The sequence below is a fragment of the Eucyclogobius newberryi genome, unplaced genomic scaffold, assembly GCF_026437365.1.
Source record: "Eucyclogobius newberryi isolate DKJ021-1_F unplaced genomic scaffold, fEucNew1.0.hap1 SCAF_15, whole genome shotgun sequence".
Classification (NCBI taxonomy): Eukaryota; Metazoa; Chordata; class Actinopteri; order Gobiiformes; family Gobiidae; genus Eucyclogobius; species Eucyclogobius newberryi.
The window spans coordinates 9,177,953-9,200,248 of NW_027315779.1; the positions used below are offsets into that span (position 1 = coordinate 9,177,953).

The window sequence follows — 22,296 nt, forward strand, 5'->3', positions numbered from 1 at the left end:
AGTGAATAAAGCAGACAAGTTGAGTTTATTTCAATCTGCAGTTAAGCCTTGTGTTTGATAGTCGTCCTTGTTCAAGTGTCTTCAACTTAATTTAGCCAAGTAGCTTGTGTTACGCTGTTATAACATTTTGCAAAAATGGCATGGTTTAGGTCCGGACCTAATGAGTCCGGACCTGAAAGGTCCCATAACATGCAAAATCAACTTTTCAGAGCTTTTAACCTTCTTACATTGCCATTTGTGCTTCATATATGTACCCAGAGTGTTTTTTTGATTGATTCCCGCAGTGTTTAGCTATATTACAGACTATCTCCTTTCCTCCAATCTCCAAACACTGACGGGCGGTGGGACAAGGCCGTCATAAGGGCAATGTTTATATATATGTGTGTGTGTGTGTGTGTGTGTGTGTGTGTGTGTGTGTGTGTGTGTGTGTGTGTGTGTGTGTGTGTGTGTGTGTGTGTGTGTATGTGTGTATGTGTGTATGTGTGTATGTGTGTATGTGTGTATGTGTGTATATATATATATATGTATATATATATATATATATATGTATATATATATATATATATGTATATATATATATATATGTATATATATATATATGTATATATATATATATATGTGTATATATATGTATATGTGTATATATATGTATATGTGTATATATATGTATATATATGTATGTATATGTATGTATGTATGTATATGTATGTATATATATATATATATATATATATATATATATATATATATATATATATATATTGTCCCGATTGTCCAGATTGTCCCGATTGTCCGGCGCACAATACAGGTGTTCAGCACCCATATTATCGTCATCACTTGTGATGACGATAACTGTTGATTCTTTTTCCACAGAGTATGGTACTCTGCGCACCGTAGCCTCTGGCTCTCGTTCATCGTAGTAGAGTATCGTACTCTACCGTAGACTCTGGACAAAACTCATACAAACGAAGTCCTGCGTCTGCGATGTTATGGATCTGCCGCTGTGTTGTCCAGATATTTCTCTCACTTTCCCATGAGAGCACCCATGTTCTCGTCCCTCCAATGGTCGGCGTGAGGACGACACGGTGTGGCTCCGTCCACTTTGCTCCGTCTCTGTAAACACCACATCTCCAACACGTCTTGCTGTGGTGATAAACAAAGTCTTTTCAACAGTTCAGTGTATTTCAAACAGTTTTCTTGTTTACAATTTTTTTTTTTTTAGTAATTATTGATTCGGAATATTTGTTTACACGTACATCCCCCCTTTTGATAAATGGCCTTGCCCATTTCTCAAACTTCTACATTTAAACAAAATTCAATAATCCAGATAGTTTACAACGTTCACTAATCCAAGATGTAATCAAGGAAGAGATGGAATTGCGTCTGTCACTCCACTCCGCAATGTCACCTCTTGACCTTTCACAGTTCAGTGGTCACATCCCTGGCTGAGCCCCCCCTTCCACGGCGCTGGGCCCCCCCTGTGTGTCTGTAATCCGTCTATGTGTCTGTTATCCGACACTGCCCTAACCTATCTGTTTTACCACCATTTGTTTCAAACTCCAAATGTTTCAAACTCTAAATGTTTCAAACTCTAAATGTCTCAAACTCTAAATGTTTGGTCTCCACGTGTGCGCGCGTATGTATGTATGTGTGTGTGTGTGTGTGTGTGTGTATGTATGTGTGTGTGTGTGTGTGTGTGTGTGTGTGTGTTTCAAATACATCAAACAATAATAATTATCTCAATAATTCCCCGTTGAGCTGGCCTTAAGGGTCAGTTCACAACTTAGAATTTTTAACATCAAATTTCACATCTCCTCTTGTGGCGTGGCCTGCATAAGGTCACACATCTAATGTAATATGTGCTAATCTACTATATGTGCTTCAGGTGAGTTTCAAACTCAATCTCTCACACCTGCTCATGTGGTGCTTTACAAACATTGTGTATTAGTTTGTTCTAGCAAGTCTATATGTGTATTAACAAATCAAAATGATCCTAAACCTTCCCCTTGGTTATAAGGCACATCATTTTGTATCAACCCTTTTTTCCCCTTGTCTCTCTCTCTGTCTTCCTCTCGCAACGGAGGAAACACCCATTTCCAAATTTCTAAACCTGCTTTTTCTTTCTCTCTTTTCACTTACTCTTACCCTCACTTGTAACCTGCTTTTACTTTCTCTTTGCTGCTGATATAAGTATCAGACGCTGCATCCCCTGGGATTCCAGTTAGTTATCTTTAAAATATCCCTGTCATTCTGCTTCTAAACTCATGCATTGATTACCCATCCCCCTGTTTAGTTTTCACTATCTTCAGGTAATCTGCGGGTCTCATAAAATGTATTCTTCTGCATTACACTCCTCCCCCCGGGTCCGTCCTGACTCCGTCCTGAGTCCTGTAATGTTAAGTTCCTGTTATCACTGGTTTTCATAACTTCTATAGCGTCTAAATTTAGATGATATTGTCTTATTTAAATCTATTCAATTCTTGATTGAATCTCCACAATCCTTCAGGTATTTACTTTAGAATGTCAAATTCTTTCCCTGTTAATTTTAACTTTTCCTATTACCTATCAATCAACCCCCCCTGAGGTGTTGCTGTTGATACGCAAAGATAACAACATCTGCTCCATCCTGAGTCCTCCAGATTCTTTGCCAGTCAATAGCCCCTTATCTCTGACTATCCTTTATGACTTGGTGTCGTTTGCCTTTAGTTAATGACCCATTCATGTCTTTCCAAGGAGGACATCGGACGTCACTATTTAACTTATTCCCTCACTTTGCAATACGAGGTTTCCTCATGATAATACAAATAAATAAGTTACTGATATAACTTTTACTATCACTTTACTTACTACTCATTCTACTCCTATGTCCAAAAACATCAGTAGTCACCCATTTACCCATATTATCACTTCCCAGGCCTGTGCCTGTATTTGATCCTAAATTTAAAAACACCCTGTCTTTTCGTCCTGTACTTTCATCTAGTCATGCATTATGGTTACATAATAAGTCCAAAAGATAATTTTGTCCAAAAATAAAACAAAACAAAACGTGGCTTTGTTTGGTGCACACAAAAAACACAATACCGTAAAAACACAACTTTTGTCTTCTATGTCGGGGACAGGAAGTGTCCTGTCTGTGATCACATTCCCCAAAAAAATGGCCATCTAGGAAAATCTGAATTAATCTTCATCTCTTATCAAGTTTAATACAATCTTTATAATTGATTGTTGTCAATCAAACAAAACCCTTAAAATTTGTTCTACAGAGCTCTCAAATACTAAAATTTAAAACCAGCTGAGTTTAGTTTTACTTATTTCATCAGTTCAGAGCGTCCTCTGAACTGCTTTCCCTTCTCCTGCCTTGTTGACCCCCCTTATCTCCCCCTCTCTGCCACGTCATCTGAGCACCCTGGAAGTCTCCCTCCAAAATCCTCTTATGACTTTTCCTTTGTCTTTTTACAGTTTGGGGTGATAATTCTGGCATTATGTGGCCTCGGTCGTCTGAGAGAAATGCTACTTGCTTTACAGTCACGGTCAATGTCAAGCTTCTAGAGAAAATTCCTTATTAGATTCCTCCGGACATAAACGTGGTGTTTAATATTCACCCGTGACTGCAAATTTTAGATCTCTCAGAATAACGCCTTGTGACCCTTGTATGATTAATTGTGATTCTCACACTCGTTAGTTAATCACTATTAATCCTCATTCACACATTCACACTTCTCTCTTACTTACTTCGCTCGTGCACAGCGCTTACATTCACACATATTTCCTCAGTAATATTAAACTGGGTATTTCCTCAGTAATACCTAAACTGCGTATTTCCTCAGTAATACCTAAACTGCGTATTTCCTCAGTAATATGAAACTGGGTATTTCCTCAGTAATACCTAACTGCCTTGCTTTATGTGAGAAACTTATCTCGTCCATAAGCCTACAATATTTTTTCCAGTAAATATCAAACTAATGCATAAAAACGTTTTATGGCTAACTCTTTTTCACACACAAAATTTTGTCTGACCTTCTTTTTCTCGCCTGTGTTCTCCTGCTGCTTCGAAACGACGCGCTCTCCTCGCGGAGACTGAGGTGCGATGGGCGGCCACGGGAAAAGTGGACTTCTTTCAGCTATGCACAGACTTCACCGATTCACCCGTCAATCTCCGCGAAGGGGCTGCTTGTCGTCCGGCTCGATAGGACCAGAAAATGTCATGGAATCAGACATACACCGATGCTATTCCTTAACACATTGAGAACACAATTCAACTTAGAATATGAAACGACACAGAAACGTCAGACATTTGTGTGGCATGCATGGGAGAAAACGCGGGGACTGTGTCAGCCAAGCCGTTGTAAGGAGCCTGGCTGACCCTCCTGCGTCTCACCCCCGCGTCTCACCTCGTTTTTTTCCCATGCTGGTTGGTTTTATTAGATATTCTGGAATAGGCGGGTCACATTTCTCATTGGTCAGCCTCACATCAAGGCACTTGGTATTTTTCCGTAGAGATCAAGCCTTGGGTAAACATTACCCAGACTCCTCTGGGTTATCACCCCCCCCCTAGGGTAAACATCCTTTGGACCATCTTTACGACACCTTCACAAATGCAGTTTGTCAAACACCCGTTCTTCTCTTAGACTAATGATGCAGATAAAATATCACTATTATGCAGATAAAATACATCACAGAAATATAATCATATATTCACATTTTATCACAATAAGATAGATTGTTCTGTTCTGTGCACGCTGTAGAATAAACACCAGATTTATTTCGGCTCAAAGTAGTGTTGATCTGAAGTTCTATCGTTTCTCACTCAGTCGCGCGGCAGGAGCGGGCGCAGCGCGGAGCAGACAGCTGTGGGGCTACGTCATGGGTGGGCGGGGCACACACGCGCTCTGAGACTACGTCACGGGTTGGGCGGGGGAGCCAGATCGCTCTTTGCAAGGATGGGGGCGAATATCAAACCAAGCCGTTTGCATTTCCGGGTTGGTGAGGGGGTCCAAGGTCTGGGTGATATTTCTTAACTATTATGTTAAGGGTGTTGCACAACCCTTATTATTATCAATTATACACTTAGGATAGACTACGAAACGTGAAAAAAAGCATCTTATGGCGCCTTGAACCTAAACCTCTGGATTCGAATCCGGACTTGAACCTGAACGTGGGTTTAGGTATGCATCCCTAGTCACAATTATAATTTTTTAGTCCTTACGGCTATTTTGTGACCGAAATTATCACGATTATCGATTACCTGATCAATCTTGACATCCCTATTTACAATTTACATTTTTTCACGTGATCGTTAATGACTTGAATATCTTCAAACCATGTCTTATTGTTGACTTTATAGCATGACACACACACACGCTTTGGAGTGATTATTAGTTTACCTGTAGCATTATTATTGTCCGTCTCTCCACAGAACACCTGAAGGGGGCGCTGGAGGAGTACATGGTGCGTTTCCCTAAAGTGCGCATCCTGAGGACGAAGAAGAGAGAGGGTCTGATCCGGACTCGACTTCTCGGCGCCGAAGCAGCTCGAGGAGAAGTCATCACCTTCCTGGACTCGCACTGTGAGGCCAACGTCAACTGGCTCCCACCGCTGCTCGGTGAGAGAACTGCACGTCACTATTCCACAATATATGGTTAATAATACATGTATTGTGATTTTCTAAAAGGGTTTGTAAAAATCTTCACTGCTCGGTGAAGGAACAGCTGGTTAGCACAACGTGGAACAGCTGGTTAACACGACGTGGAACAGCTGGTTAACACGACGTGGAACAGCTGGTTAGCACGACGTGGAACAGCTGGTTAACACGACGTGGAACAGCTGGTTAGCACGACGTGGAACAGCTGGTTAGCACGACGTGGAACAGCTGGTTAACACGACGTGGAACAGCTGGTTAGCACGACGTGGAACAGCTGGTTAGCACGACGTGGAACAGCTGGTTAGCACGACGTGGAACAGCTGGTTAGCACGACGTGGAACAGCTGGTTAGCACAACGTGGAAAACAGCTGGTTAGCACATGGGACAGCTGATTAGCACGTGGAACAGTTGGTTAGCACTTGGAACAGCTTGTTAGCACTTGTTAACACTTGGAACAGCTGGTCAGCACGTGTTAGTCTAAGTGGCATTGACATGGCATTCTTTTTTATGGATGTTTCAATGATGTCATATTGACTAATGCCATTTGTAAAAATGGAAAAACTGACTTTTACTTTGACCTTCGACAAATTCATGTCCACAGATAAGACTGACTTTTTTTTCTTAGATTTTATTACTGATTTCCCTGGCATTGATTTAGTCTTGGTTTGTCTCTGTTAGGATTTTTTTTTTCTTTGAGTTTGACTAAAACATTATGAAATGAACATATTTGTTTTAGTACAACTGAAGTTTTTGTGCCAAAACTACATTATATTGCAGTACTCAACAGTCATACCACATATTGCAATAATTCCAGTATCGCACATCATGTCTGGAATCAGACCCAGAATTTTCTTTCAGTGAGTGACAGGGGCATTCCTGCGCCATCTGCTGGCATTTTAGAACACAAATAATATTGACTATGTTCCATAAAAGGCTGCAACAAATGATTATTTCAATTAGTCGACTAGTCAATTTTTATTGTTATTGTACATCGAGAGTTTTTATATACATTTTTAACCAAATAAAGGTCTAAATATGGTGACTGAAGGTTTCTATTTTGGCAATATGTACTGTACAAATAAAGTACATTATTGATGAAAATCTGAAATGTTTTTTTACAGTTTGATTTAATAATGCCAATAATGAGTCTGTATAGTCCAGATTATGATTATGATTATCAAAGCACAACTATGATTGTTCTTTATAGTTAACCGTGTGTATCATAAACATGTGTGTTAACTTTTGGAGCGGGAGAATAGTGTTGTCTCTGAAGAATCCTTGGATAGAAGTGGTGCTTGAGTTTGAAGTGCAGGGTAGAACACTGGAGATGGTGTAGAAGTGCACTCTGTATGAGCCCTCTGTCTCGCCGTGGTATTAACAATGCAAGACCATAATTATGACTTGTGCAATGCTTGAACCAATTTGAAATGGCCAAACCACAATGCTGTTCCAAATACGCTGCATGACTAATCACAATCGCAAGCCTGCAACTATTTAAGATACACCATGTGACTTTACTGAGAGATGACTTACACACTCATAGTTGTATCTGGAGATGGAACTCATCGTCATACTGTTGAACCTTTCAGGGAAATCTCCATGGAGATGCGCCACCAGGCCAAGTTTTGGGTCAGGCCTTTGTAAGATGCATGTTTTTCAAGGTAGCAACGTTTGCAGAGAAATCAATGAAAGTTTATTGCAAAAATATGATTGATTTGAATCAAAAATCAAACGACGATGACAAAACAGACCCTCTACCTGAAGAGTTACTTAGCACGGCTTTAAGTTATGTCTGTGGATTGCTCATGACATCGTACCCGTGTTTGTTCATTCTTTTCAGATCGTATCGCCACAAACAGAAAAACCATTGTGTGTCCTATGATCGACGTCATCGACCACGATAACTTTGGATACGAGACTCAAGCGGGCGACGCCATGAGGGGAGCGTTCGACTGGGAGATGTACTACAAACGGATCCCCATCCCATCAGAGCTGCAGCCGGACGACCCCAGCGAACCCTTTGAGTGAGTGAAAACACGGGCTCTCTTTGTACGTGAAATGGCTCTCCACTTAATCTCGTGCCGACTGTTGATTAGTACGTGCCAAATACATACATACATTTTCAATCCGAGAGTCTCACACTGAACTACAAACTCGCCGCCGTGTGATTTAGGGGCCGTACTCCTGAGAACGCTCGATCTCCTCGTCTGAAGCTAAGCAGAGTCGGGCCTGGTTGGTGTTTAGATGAGAGAGTGTGGGGAACACCAGGAACCTCTGTGGTTTTAACGCTCGCCCACCAACCTGAAGCTCCTGCTGAGATTGCATGGTGTTGCTGTCGCTTGTGTACTTGTATGTATTCGGTGAGTGAGTGAGTGAGTGAGCCATCGCAGAGTGTGGAGGGAATGAATGATGCAATGTAAACTGCTTTGAAGGCTCTATCTGTGGGTGAAACGGAAGGTCATCTAATATTTAGAACCAAATTAAATTTCTCTTCCCTCATATTAAAAAAGTGTTGTGCTTCGCTCATTGATTCTACAGAAATCCACAATGAAAAATATGTTTTCCTTGTAAGCACGCCATGTTTTTTTTTGCTCCGGACGGTCCATGCATGTCCCTGATATGTTAATCCACCTGTCAATCACGGCCAGCTGAAGCCTCAGAGATGAAAAACGTGTGTGTTTTATACAGATCGTTATCAGGCTCCGTGATGTCACAGACTTTTGAGGCAAGCATGTAAGAGGATGCTGTCATCCATGGATATAAATCATTTTGATATAATTGAATAAATATTAGTGATTGATTAAGTCTATATTTCTTCTAGTCATTCAAACAAGTCGATTGTAGCTGTGATCATAGTCTATTACACAAGGGGAAACGTGTACTGCACAGAGACAGTTCTGCTTCAGATCATACAAATAAGTGAGCTGGCTTGTGGGACCATTGAAGCGTTCAGATACAGTAAGAAGAACGCCGCAAGATAAGACGCTCACAATGATGAAACCAAGTGGCCAACAATCTGAATCAATGCTCCTTCAGTGAATTAGGCCGCTCCTCTGCCCCGCCAAACCACCTTCATCAGCCCAAATCCAATTTAGACCCAAAGATTTCCATTCTCTGTCAGATGCATGCTGGGAAGGCATAAAGGCACACTGAAAAAAACAAACAAACACATTTGTCTTCACATATTTAAATGTATTGCCATATTTTATTTGGATTGCGAATAAAAAAGGTATGTCTCTGACTGTGCTTGAGAACAGCCAAACCACCTATGTTTAACACGCAATCTGTGAAATTAAACACATTTAATATGAGATTAGGCCTCACGTTACGTTGTACTGAACTTGTCGGGCTTCAAAAGGTTAGGAAAGCCTGAGACTGATTTAAATTGACTTTCAGATGTGGAAAAGTTCAGATTTTTAAAAACATTGTTCAGATGACTATCTTTGAAACCATTTCTACATTGGATGACTCCTGGACAAATCGGGGAGTACAGCGACTAAGTTCATAGACGTTTATTATTTTCTTACCAAAACTTTTTTTTATTTTTGACAACATTGTAAAAACAATCAAGCAAGTCCAAGAGTAGGTGCAATAGCTTTAAAACAGTGCAATTAAACAATTAAGAAATAGTATTTTATTCTCCTCAATGGGTCTTTTTAACCTAGAGGTCCACTGTCTGTAAAAGCTTGTGGTTTGAAGCAGAGTTCAGACCATATGACCATGATTAAAAGTCTGTATCATGTATGTTCAAATAATGGATATTGAAAGCTGGTAGTATATGTTTGTAATGAGACCACATACAAATCTGATATAAAATCATATTCTATCAGTGGGAGAGAAGTGTCATAGTGGCATGGAAATGTACAAACAACATGTACTTTATGATAATAACACATTCAGTCATATTGGCCCTGAACCTTTGGGGGTGGGAATGTTTGCTTATAAAAGGTAAAGGGTTCTCAGCTGTTTTTAAATGTCTACATTGTCTAGAGCACAAGTAGAGGGTTAGTTCATATAAGAGCACAACTGTCTTGTGTTTTCATGGGTGTCCGAGGAGCTAGCAACAGATTTTTCTTTCAGCCTACAGACTGAGGTAGAAGGCTTTTCAAGGCTGATATGTTGGCAAAAAACTGATCTGCGGAAAGAATCCAGGACACGAGAGTCTGGAACATTTTTCATGTCATTAGATGAGTCTTCTCGCACAAACCCACGGGAATCTATATGTTCACCGAGAACTGTTTCTTACACCGAGATGGTGTAAGAAACAGAAACAAATTAATTTCCTATTTTTTCGACACAATTGAGAGAGACAGACTCACCACGGTGTTCTTTCCTTCCCTGCGAAATCCCAGCGCCGCCGGCGCTGGGATTTCGCAGTTGAAAGAAACAGTTTTTAGTAAGTGGCTTGAAGGTTTAATAGAGGATTTTTCGCCGAGTTGAGAACTCAAGCGACTGTTAGTCCCTTTTTAAAAAATGTGCATCAGCACACTCACCCCCCTGCTTCCTGTTGTTTCTAAGTGGCATCAAATCTTGTGCGTGAGCAGCTACAGCCCCGCCTCTACACGTGCGTTTGTTTGTTTGTTTATTAGTACGACGGATCGCATCATCTCTCATCTCCGCAGATTTCCGTCTCTTCTGAGCTCAAACACAGTCTTTCTCATTTTTGTACTGTAACTGAAGAAACTCTCTACTCACACACCGGCATATCAACCACGCATGTGCAGCCATGGAAACATGCTGCTATCCTGGAAACGAGGCTGCAGGTATGCAGTAGGACGCAGGGATTTTGGGAGATTGACATGTGGGAGAACTACTCGGCTGTCCACACCACGAGGAAACAAGACTCAGATTGCGCCCAAAAAATCCTCTATTCAACCTTTATGGTCGTGTTGTAGAGACATTGCCAAGGACTAAGATCTAAGTGCTTTTTAATGTCGGGAACAGCACTCTTTGGGGTGTATCAGTTTTATAAAATAGCTGAAATTAATATTGTTGAAATGATAGTTTATGTTATTATCCAGCAAATGTCTTGGTCTCATCAAGTTCAACAGTTGTAAATTTACCTTTTAGTTAATGAGAATATCACACAATCAATGTTCCTTCATACGCCGTGCATCAGGTACAGCGGGGCATTAGATTCTAATCAGTTTTTGCAGTGCAGCGGGGGGTCTTGCAGCTGTTACACTCCTCGAGGTCGGTGCGGCGAGGTGGAAAGTATCAACTTGGCGGCGGAGTCTCAGTGTGTAATTTAATCCACATCGTGAGCAAGATGTTCGTGGCTGAATGGGCTTCGTACGCCAGCAAACAGACACGTGAAAGAACAGGGCCAGCGACCACGACCTACTGTGAGCTCAGCAGCGTTTAGCGGCAGCGACGCTGCAGAGGAACTGGGGAATACACTGGACTAGATTGAATGTATATTTCTCAGATTCCTCACGCAGTATTAACCCCCCGATTCTTCCCTGCGATGCCTTTTCTAAGTGGGTTTCACGAGCTGCAGTGGGCAAAGTTGAGTTTGCTCGTCTGTAACAAAGCACCAGCTGTATACTTCCGGCTCTGCGATCAATAAAAACGCTATAAAATGTTATGCAATTACAAACGATGGCTCAAAACACAAGATAGATGATGTTAGTTCACTATAGTAACAAGACTAAACATGGTCTAGCCTACTGCTGGTGCCAGAGACCGGCCTCCTGCTGGTGCCAGAGTCAGGACTAAACATGGACCGGCCTCCTGCTGGTGCCAGAGTCAGGACTAAACATGGACCGGCCTCCTGCTGGTGCCAGAGTCAGGACTAAACACCGGCCTCCTGCTTGTGCCAGAGTCAGGATTAAACATGGACCGGCCTCCTGCTGGTGCCAGAGTCAGGACTAAACATGGACCGGCCTCCTGCTGGTGCCAGAGTCAGGACTAAACACCGGCCTCCTGCTTGTGCCAGAGTCAGGATTAAACATGGACCGGCCTCCTGCTGGTGCCAGAGTCAGGACTAAACATGGACCGGCCTCCTGCTGGTGCCCAGAGTCAGGACTAAACATGGACCGGCCTCTTGCTGGTGCCAGAGTCGGGACTAAACATGGACCGGCCTCTTGCTGGTGCCAGAGTCAGGACTAAACATGGACCGGCCTCCTGCTGGTGCCAGAGTCAGGACTAAACATGGACCGGCCTCCTGCTGGTGCCCAGAGTCAGGACTAAACATGGACCGGCCTCTTGCTGGTGCCAGAGTCGGGACTAAACATGGACCGGCCTCTTGCTGGTGCCAGAGTCAGGACTAAACATGGACCTGCCTCTTGCTGGTGCCAGAGTCAGGACTAAACATGGACCGGCCTCCTGCTGGTGCCAGAGTCAGGACTAAACATGGACCGGCCTCCTGCTGGTGCCCAGAGTCAGGACTAAACATGGACCGGCCTCTTGCTGGTGCCAGAGTCGGGACTAAACATGGACCGGCCTCTTGCTGGTGCCAGAGTCAGGACTAAACATGGACCTGCCTCTTGCTGGTGCCAGAGTCAGGACTAAACATGGACCGGCCTCTTGCTGGTGCCAGAGTCAGGATTAAACATGGAGTCTTTACACTCGTATTGCACTTTACAGGAAAAGAGCTCTTAAAGTGTCACTCCGGAGTCATTATTCAATCACTCCGTTTAAATGTATCCGATGTGTGTTTCTTCTGGTCTGCAGGTCCCCTGTGATGGCTGGGGGGCTGTTTGCTGTGGACAGGAAGTGGTTCTGGGAGCTGGGAGGATACGACACTGGCCTGGAGATCTGGGGAGGGGAACAGTACGAGATCTCATTCAAGGTGACGCCAAAGACCAAACTGAACAAAAAAACACCACACGACCACTCAAAGTCACAACAGGAAGTAGGGCTTAGTCAAACGTTGAGTTCTATTGCTTAAATTACTACCCAAGTGCCGGGCCCATTCCATTCAAGGCTCCTGGGCCAGATCAAATCCTCCAAATGATCTGATCCGGTCTGCGGCTCATCCTCCAAGTATTCAAAAAATGTGATTGTTCTTTTTTTATTGTTTTTGTGCTGGTTTGGTCCGGGTTTTGTCCTACTTAAATTCTGGACCTATCCGACCCAGAGGAAGAGCCCTGTAATAGTGTGATGAGTGCATTTACCAGTAGTGAGGGACCCAGTTGCTCATTGGGTTGTTCCATGGCTTCTTCTTCGTCTTGTCAGTAGAGTAATAGTTTTTGAAGTTTATACTCGCTACCTTGAAAAGCAAGCATGACCAGGAGCTGAACTGTTTCCATTATGAAGATAGATAGGCTCAGCGCCATTCTGTGGAACATTCTCAGCGTTAAACCCTAGCAGAACCGTGCAATCGGATTTGTTTATTTCAGGAAGGCATGTGTGAGTAGGATCTCTCCTTCACGCTGGTATTCCCTGACGTTTTCTTTGTATTTGTCCCTGCAGAAGGACAGGGGACGCCGGGACAGGTCTCCATTTGCTAAACTTCGGTGAACATGGTTTTATCAGCTTTTAATGAATTGAATGTGAAACAAACAAGTTCACTTGTCATCATCCTTTTAGAGTTTGTGCTGGGGTCATTGAATCGGCTGAAGTCTGCAATGTTTTTCAGTCCAAGCGATACTTTCTTTTTTCCTGATAAACAGCCGTATTTGTTTGGATACGGACAGACCATGTGTGTCCCTGATTGGCAGATATCACTCAGGGCTTTCCAGGCAAAGCAATTACACGCCCGTTTATTCTAGGCACCGTAATTACGTCTCCGTCGAGACAAGCAGACAAATCACACAATGCACCTTTAAAGACATTTTTTCCAGTCAAACTACAGGAGCAGTACAATGCCTTTAGTGACGGTAGCGCTTCAGTGTGATTTATCTCTTCAGCAGCAGCAGCAGCAGCAGCCTGTTCTCGAGCATGTTTCATTCATTCTGTCCACTCGACCGCATAAAACCCTGCGTCTGCGCCTCCGGTTCTCCCTGTATTTTTTCCTGTTTGGTTCCATGTCGATGTCAGTGCCGCTTTCCGCTCCCGTCTGATCCTGGCATGCTCTGTTGAGCGCGCGTTCATCGTCCTGCAACCACAGCCTTATTAGATTAGGCCCTTGTCTGCTTTTTGTTTTTTTTTTCTCAACATGAATTATTCTATAGAGCGTCCATAACTGGCTGAGGCATGCGCCGCATGCTAACGACGCGCTCAAGGGCCGCTGTTATAATTGAATCCCGCTTTGAGTGAATAAAAAGCGAGGGTAGTGTGTTTTGATTGGGCGCGCGGGGACACTGCATGCGATCCCAGCCGCTTCCTATTAATAAAAATGCACTACTAGATTTAATTTAGCGGGAGCTGTTTTCCTCTCAGCTGCCTCTGCCGTGCTGCGGCCCCTCTCCGGGGACGGCGACGTCGAATGTCTGGAAATTAATTCTGGATGCGAAGAATAAGCGAGTCGCAGGATATTGCATTAACGTAACCGCTGAGACAAAATCCACCGCTGTTGAATATAACGAGTTCAAGTATCGTTCAATTAGGAAGTCAATGAGCAGCAGCCAGTCACGGAGGAGTTTTGGATCGCTTAAATGCCAAAACCAATCGGGGATTAGCTGTAGTTCTGTGTAAACAATCCTGCAAAACGAAACTGCTTCAGAAAAAAACGCGTCTAATTGTTGTTTCCCTGGCAAATTGTAAGATTAGATTTGCGTTTGGTGTTTTCAAATAGGTTCATTTCACGGCGCACTTTTTAAAATCAAGTTAATTCCCGATAGTTTTAGCAAAGTTCCTCTCGTACAGATTTGTTCCGTCTCTCTCCCTATGCTGAACCGGTCCCAACAAAGGGATCCACGTTCATTTTATAGATGTATACAGATCGCGCAGATGGTCACATGAAATTTTTTCAGCAAATTTTTTATCATATTTCCTCGTGGCGTGGATAAATCATTAGTCCTGCCACGTATCAATCATAAAACGCATCTATCGCTCACCTGCAGCCGCGTCAGGCTCGTCCCCACGTTTCCGCGTGCCTAAGCGCATGGATCTATCATAATATAGTTCCCTCAGTGTACGGGGCAAAATGAAGACGGAGAAAGACAGTTCGAGCTGACGCAGAAGTGGTGAAATCTACGGGAGACGAGAGATGCGATCCGTTGCGTTAATAAACAAACGCACGTGTGTGTTGTATCGGTCCGCACGGGGGAGGGCGCATGCGCACTTCCACCTGTGTTCTCAAATCGCCGAAAAATCGTCCATACCGCCTTTAAATAGAAAAAGGAACTTTTCTTACAGGCAGGAAGGCAAATTGCACAGGTACAAGAGAACAGAGAAGGAAAAAGGCCACAGTTGGTCACATTTGCATCAAGTCAGTTCACACCCTTCACTGTTCCTAGTGTAAAGATCAGTACTAGGCCGGGCAGGTCGAGAGAGGTCTCTGATCAAAACAATGGCTGCACAAACATGTCATGATCAGTTGTATGCCAACAGGAGGGTCCAGGTTTGAACTGGAGACGAGAAGTCTGTCGTGTCACATAAAAGTAACTGTTCTTTTAAGCAATAAAAGTAATATTATGTGAGACTGATGAAGAGTCATAGTCTATTAAAAAAAAGGCGCAATGGACCATTTTTTGGCATTTGAGAACGCAGGCGGACTGATACAACACACACTGTACGGATCGCATCGCATCTCTCGTCTCCTGTAGATTTCCGTCTCTTATGAGTCAACTCGAACAGTCTATCTCCGTTCTAATTTTGTCCTGTACACTGAGGGAACTATATTATGATAGATCAATGCGCTTAGACACGCGGAACCGTGCTGCTCTCGGGAGACGAGCCACACTCGGCTGAAGGTGAGCGGTAGGTAGGTGCGTTTTATGATTGATACGTGGCAGGACTAATCGGCAGTCCACGCCACGAGGAAATAAGACTAAAATTTGGGCCAAAAAAATCGGCCATTCAACCTTTAAGAAGAATGTTATGCAATGTTAGTGTTACAACGATTGAGGAAAATGCAACAATTTAATGATTGTCCATGATTGTAGATTAAATTATAGATAAATCCTTAATTTCCAATCATGTTCAGAATCAGAATAAGGTTTATTGCCATTTGTCAATGAAAAAAAATCACAAACATAGGAACTTGTCCTGTTATCCTTCTTTGAGTGTATGCCCAGCTTTAACTTTCTTTTACTTGTCCTTAGAACTACTTATTTTATCTTCTAAATTTTTAGATTTTAAGATTATATATTGGTGTAATCCCTCATTCGTCCAGGAGTGTTCCAGTTGTATCATCTGGACACAGTCTCTATGAAAAACAAGACATTTTGACTCTCACCTAAGAGTCATTCTCAATCTGTGGCTCTAGTCTGCCCTCTGGGCGGAGCCTCCTGATAATAGCCTGTCCCGTTTGTCTATTTGTTAGTATTGTTTTTCAGTTCAGAAGTTTTCAGTTACGATTATGGATTAACCTAATCATATTTGTGCAAAATAAAATCCCACTGTGAAAAATCTTCACTATTCTAATGTCTCTTGTACCGCTGCAGGTTTGGATGTGCGGAGGCCGAATGGAGGACATCCCCTGTTCCAGAGTGGGACACATCTACAGGAAGTACGTCCCATACAAGGTCCCAGGAGGAGTCAGCCTCGCCCGCGTGAGTTTAACACATTTAAGACCAATAAATATACAATGTCATAATTCTGCCCCACGACCAAAATGTACTAACTTTATTAGTTACATAGTTATGAGGGATCAACCGATACCAACATCTGTGTATCTGTGTCGATATTTGTGTCGATATTTAAAACTTAATAGATCTGTACGGCTTCCCTGTGTTACAATGGAGTGTGTTTACATGTACTCGGATAACCTGGTGACGATTGAGTTTGTGTGTGTGTCTCCATGTAAACACAGTCTCCTGATTGCTTTACTTTATTTATTTTTTTAAATATATTCAGTATATATTCAATTTTGTCCAAATTTTAAAACACACACAAACACAAAACATGGCACAAGACCAGAGAGAACAGAGGAGACGGAAATACAGATAAGATGAAGGACATCCAAAGAAATTGAAGGCAACAGACCGTCCCATTTGGTCAAAACTTGGGTCCATTTTCAACTTGAGTACCTACTACCAGGGCTTTTTTTAAATGAGTATTATTTTATAATCTTAACACTATTGAGTCATGTGCTTTGCCCTCAGACTGACCTGAGGCCGCGCACTGCCGTCTCGTGCTCTTATCGGGATGTACCGCGTCCGTTTGTTGCTCGAAGAAACGTACCGAAGAGTCACGCGTTTGCAAAGTTGCCGACGTGTCTGTGCCACAGTTGCCATGGTTACCGGTCTAAATATCCAGGCTACTCTCAGTCCGCGTGTGAACTGTCACAACCGGGAGACTGCTCGATTGCTAATTGCGTATTCGGTAACTCACTGATCCGACACTTCAATTCGCCGTGTCGAGAACACTATTATTACCGACTTTAGCCCAGAATCAACGAGCATTATGTCATTTCAGAGCTCAGAACCGACATAATGCAGAGCTCTTAGGTTCTGTTCAAATGCACAAGGCGTCTAACAACCGGATGTAACTTAGGACGGACCAATCAAGGCGAGTTTATTTGTAGAGCACATTTCATACACAAGGCAATTCAAAGTGCTTCACGCAACAAGAAAAATGCATTAAAATCACAAAGAAATTACAGGGAAGAAGAAGCAGCTGTAAAGTTGCTGTGATTGGTGTACTATGGTATTAATAACACTTAATCGTTTAGGGAGTGTTGATAACATTAAGTAGTTTGATTTTGTTGTTTCAAAGTATAACCTGGTATTGGAACAGAACTGAAAAAGCAGGATCACCCCCCCTCACTGTCGCACACAAACCCCAGACCAGGTATAATCCCCTGTAACACGACCCGCTCGCAGTGTTTCAGGCAGATATTTTTGGAGCACATTTCTTGGAGATAGAGCACAATTCCCTTGAGCTCCGTGCCACTGAACTCGGCGCACGGAGCCAGACGTAGCTCCGAGCCAAAAAGACCCCGCCCCCACCTCCAGCCACCTCCACCTCCAGCCGCCCCCACCTCCAGCCACCCCCTTCACCTCTGCGCACGGTTCACTCCTGCATACTGCGGGCGTGACTGCTGTGTTTGGTGAGACAATATCGGTATCACGGTGTCTATACATACTCACCATGACTGTTTTTTGGGGTTGAACTCACTAAACTAACTTGTGTACAATGTCGGTGGTGATAGAAAATGTATTCGTTTCGTTAATAACAGCAATATATCACACTTTAAAATAAGGGTCCTTAGTTAAAGGCTTAATGGACGATTTTTCGCCGATTTGAGAACTCAAGCGGAAGTGCGCATGCGCACTCCCCCGTGCGGACGCACACAAAAGCCTTGTTGCTACACGTGTGTTTGTTTATCAGCGCGACGGATCGCATCATCTCTCGTCTCCCCTAGATTTCCGTCTCTTCTAAGCTCGAACTGTCGTTCTGTCTTAATTTTGTCCTGTACACTGAGGGAACTATATTATGATAGATCCCTACGCTTAGACACAGGGAAACATGCTGCTCTCCTGGGGACGAGCCAGAACGAGGCTGCAGGTGAGCTGTAGGTGCATCCTATGATTGATACGTGGCAGGACTAATGGGCAGTCCACGCCACGAGGAAATGAGACTCAGATTTGGGCCAAAAAATCGTCCATTACGCCTTTAACTATTTATGAGACAATACTAAGTATTGGTTATTTGTTTCTAAGTACTTATAAGGTATTTACTACTACACATTTATCAATTGGTTATCGAGTAAAACAGTTTAATAAGCAGCTTGTTAATGCGCTAACATCTTGACTTATCAGCATTTATAACTACTACACATAACGTACTTTCCGTACGTTTTGGGGAAATGTATTTGATAAAATCCAAGACCAAGAACAGACATTTGATCTTGAAATGCAGTTTAAAAATAATAACAGATGAGAGAACATGGTGAATAGGTGTACGTATGCTAACGCTAACACCTTCAGCTACATGAGGCACAGACAGAACTGTGGTAAGTGTCTGGTATGTTAACGTAACATATTAACAGTTATTCAGATAACTATAGCATAAAGAACATGCTAACAAGTTTACCAAAGCATCAGTATTACCCCAAATCACTAAATCCACTGAATTCTTCTACGTCTGGAGTTTGTGGAGTTGTTTAGAAGTGACACAGATGCAGAGGAAGTGCAGACTCTTCTTCTGCTTTGATTAGAGTGTGAAAATAACAAATAATATCACGTACAAGTCGCTCTGGAGTATAAATCGCACCCCGGATTAAACAAGGAAAAAAACGGCGACTTATAGTCCTAATCATATACGGACTAAACAAGTTCATCTTTCCACTCAATAGTTTTCTGACGTTGTGTCTTCTGAGATGTCGGTTTTAGTTTGTTACCTTTTTCTCTGTAGCCTTTTTTAGCATTGACCACACAAATAAAACCTCACTTAGCTGTGTGCCGAGGATGACGTTCTGACTGTGTTTTCTTTCAGAATCTAAAGCGCGTGGCTGAGGTGTGGATGGACGAGTACGCCGAGTACATTTACCAGCGTCGCCCCGAGTACAGGCACCTCTCGGCCGGAGACATGACGGCGCAGAAGGAGCTCAGGGCCAAACTCAACTGCAAAAGCTTCAGATGGTTCATGAAGGAGGTGGCCTGGGACCTGCCCAAGCACTACCCCCCAGTGGAGCCCCCTGCTGCCGCCTGGGGAGAGGTACATGCACAAAGATCTGAGGAGCATTATTTGTATTTAAGATGTATTTACGGTAGATTATAGGTTCACAAACTATTGATTTCACCAAAGGTCTTTTAGCTTTTGGTTTACACTGGCACACGACGGTAGTTTTCTATAAATTGCAGTAAATGTGTCTGATGAATAATGAGTGTTCAGCGATTTACAGCTCTGAACTTTTAATAACCTTTTAACACTTTTTTTTTTATAATATACTTAATATGATGGGGAGGAATACACTCTCAGACCTCTCCATTTTGTGCATTTCATGATTTATATCTTAATATCATGTTTTTCCTCCTGACTCTCATGTCTGTGGATGCGAAAGAAACGAGTTGTGACTGTGGGAGGAGCTTCTGCCCATCGCCGCTGCAGGAGACGGGCAGAAACTCCTCCCATAGTCACACAACTCTTTTCTTTCGTCACTAAAATGATGTTATATTACAAATAAATGTCTAAACAGATGAACTTTTAAGATAATGTCTGAAAAGAAGAGTTACGGGTGCCTTCATTTAATAACTTATAAACCCAAATCATATTTTTTCACTCGAGGTTCGATCAACGTCAACTAAAAAGTACCGTAAAGCTCAAACCCACTTCTGTTCAAATATAGCAGCTGTAAGTCTCAGTTTAAACCTTTCCAAAAGCAAATATGAGACGATGATGGAGCGAGAACGTGTATTCAATCGTGACACTCGTATTGAACGATGCTGAATGTCATTTCATCTCCAGCACCAGTTTTACTCTGAGGTACATTTACATTTACAACTTAAAAGCGCTGATTCTTTGTGTCTTTGAAAATGTGAAAAACAGAACTAGTCACATTAACCTCCTGGCAGCGTCCCTCGTGTGACACACTTCAAGAGCAGGAGGAGACGGTTGCCATTTGAAGCGGTCAAGCCCCTCCCCTCTGTTACCATGGCGCCCCTGTCCATCGCCAAATACTCAAATCAAGTAAACTCGCGACTGTACGCAAATTCACAGAAGTCTGCGGTCAGATCTCCGGACGTTTGCACACCCCACAAGTAGTTCCAGAAAAGGACAAACCTAAAGATGGATAAAAATGTCTGTAATTTGCTGAATCCACGCACTCCCAGGGGCCTCACCTGATTCATCCATGTAACGACAATGAAATGTGTTCTACAGATGTATTGTAAAAGCGTCTATTCAGGTGAAAATGAGACCACAGCTCTTTCTCTGCATCTAAATATATAGCATTAGATTCTCCATGATGAGCGCTCCTGAACTCCTCTGTGAACATATAGAGTGCTCAGAAGGCGTTCGGTAAGTGAGCGACGCACATGCAAACCGTTCATAACCAACACCTTTTAACACGGCAACGATCGGGTGCAGCGCTTTCACCCGCCGCCCGAGAACCCGCAGCGCCCGCTTTTAAAAAATAACTTTTGTGCTTTTGTGTAACGTTTTCTCGTGGAAGGTCCGTAACACCGGGAGCGGGCTGTGTCTGGAGAGCACGCACTTCGTCTCCGGGAGCCCCATCCGCCTGGGCGCCTGCGTGAAGGGCAGAGGAGACACCGGCTGGGGACACGGACAGGTCAGCCATTCTTCCTAACTCTCGGTCAAGCCTGCGAATGTTTTTTTTTCGAGTCGGCGAGAGCCCCGGGACGTGCTCGCGCTGGGCCGGCCGAATGCGAGCGCGACGAATGCGAGTGAAACGGCGGATATACTGTCACGCGACGCAGCTAGAGGTGCGAGATCGAGGAGGTGATTAGAGGAGGCAATTAAAGGAGGCGACTTGCAACTTTTCCGATGCCATTGGATTGATTGAGACCCTTTTAAAGTCCTATGTCATCGAAAGTCGGCTGTAGAAGTGACGAAACGGACCGCGATGCGTTTCATTAGCTCACGATAGATCTGTAAAAACTGGTTTTAAGTCTTTGTGTCAGGAAAGGAAGCAGCAGTTTGAATTCCCAAAGCAGAAAGGTCGGTCAGTTTGTTTTTCTTTCACAAAGGATGAGAAACAATTCACATTTTCTCGCCTCAAATTGTCTTTGAGCTTCACGAAAAATATTATTTTTGATTTAGCAGTGTTTCCCAGAAGTTACGTCAATAACATTCCCTCCCTAGAGTATCTTATTGCCTATATTTCAAGTACAAGCAGTCCTTTTTAACGCTATAGTAACAAAAAGCAATAAAGTGTGATTTTGTTATGCCAATACACTGTATATTTCATGGGTTATTCAACGCTGGGGGGCCACTACTGTCACTCTTATTAATGGTTAAGTATGTAGATAAAATGAAAAGCTATTGTGAGTTCAACATCTCTGTAAATTATGGTCCAGTAAAACCTAAAACAAGTTGGAATCTTCCATTAAATAAAGAAATTATGGTAAATAAAACTGCAAAAGTATTCATAAAACCACCGGTCCTTCCTGGCCTTCGACGCTTTAACGTTTCACTTTGATTTGCTTCACAAAGGTGTTCACGTTCGGCTGGAGGGAGGACGTTCGCGTGGGCGACCCGCTGCACACAAAGAAGGTCTGCTTCGATGCCGTGTCCCACAACAGTCCAGTGACGCTGTACGACTGCCACGGCATGAAGGGAAACCAGCTCTGGAGATACAGGAAGGTTCGGCAGTGTGTTCAATGTGCAATATCACAACTGTTACACCTACAGAGTTCTATTCTTGTCATCTTCTGCAGCTACACAAATGTACAAGCCGGTGTTTATTACTATAACTTTACATTATTTCAACAATGTCACCTTCACAGAATAGATTACAATGGAACTTTGATGGAGCAAAAGAGCAGCCTTAAATGATATGACTAGAATAAATCAATATTGAACAGCATTTAATGCCTTTAATCCTTTTTGGATTTCTGAAGCGTCTTTTGAGTATCTTGAAAAGCGCTCTATAAAAGTATGTTAGTTCTCGTACTTGCAAAAGAAAAACTTTAACCTTTTTT

The 22,296-nt window shown here is 42.9% G+C and overlaps 1 protein-coding gene across 1 annotated transcript in view; it reads left to right on the forward strand.

Moving 5' to 3' along the window:
• Positions 1–22,296, forward strand: part of LOC140360652 (polypeptide N-acetylgalactosaminyltransferase 10-like) — a 90,632-nt gene that overhangs the window by 62,676 nt on the left and 5,660 nt on the right. The window contains exons 5-11 of the mRNA XM_072445974.1: positions 5,417–5,602; positions 7,482–7,665; positions 12,317–12,434; positions 16,135–16,242; positions 19,130–19,351; positions 20,808–20,924; positions 21,809–21,958. Coding sequence (XP_072302075.1) covers positions 5,417–5,602; positions 7,482–7,665; positions 12,317–12,434; positions 16,135–16,242; positions 19,130–19,351; positions 20,808–20,924; positions 21,809–21,958 — 1,085 coding nt within the window. The remainder of the gene's footprint in view (positions 1–5,416; positions 5,603–7,481; positions 7,666–12,316; positions 12,435–16,134; positions 16,243–19,129; positions 19,352–20,807; positions 20,925–21,808; positions 21,959–22,296) is intronic.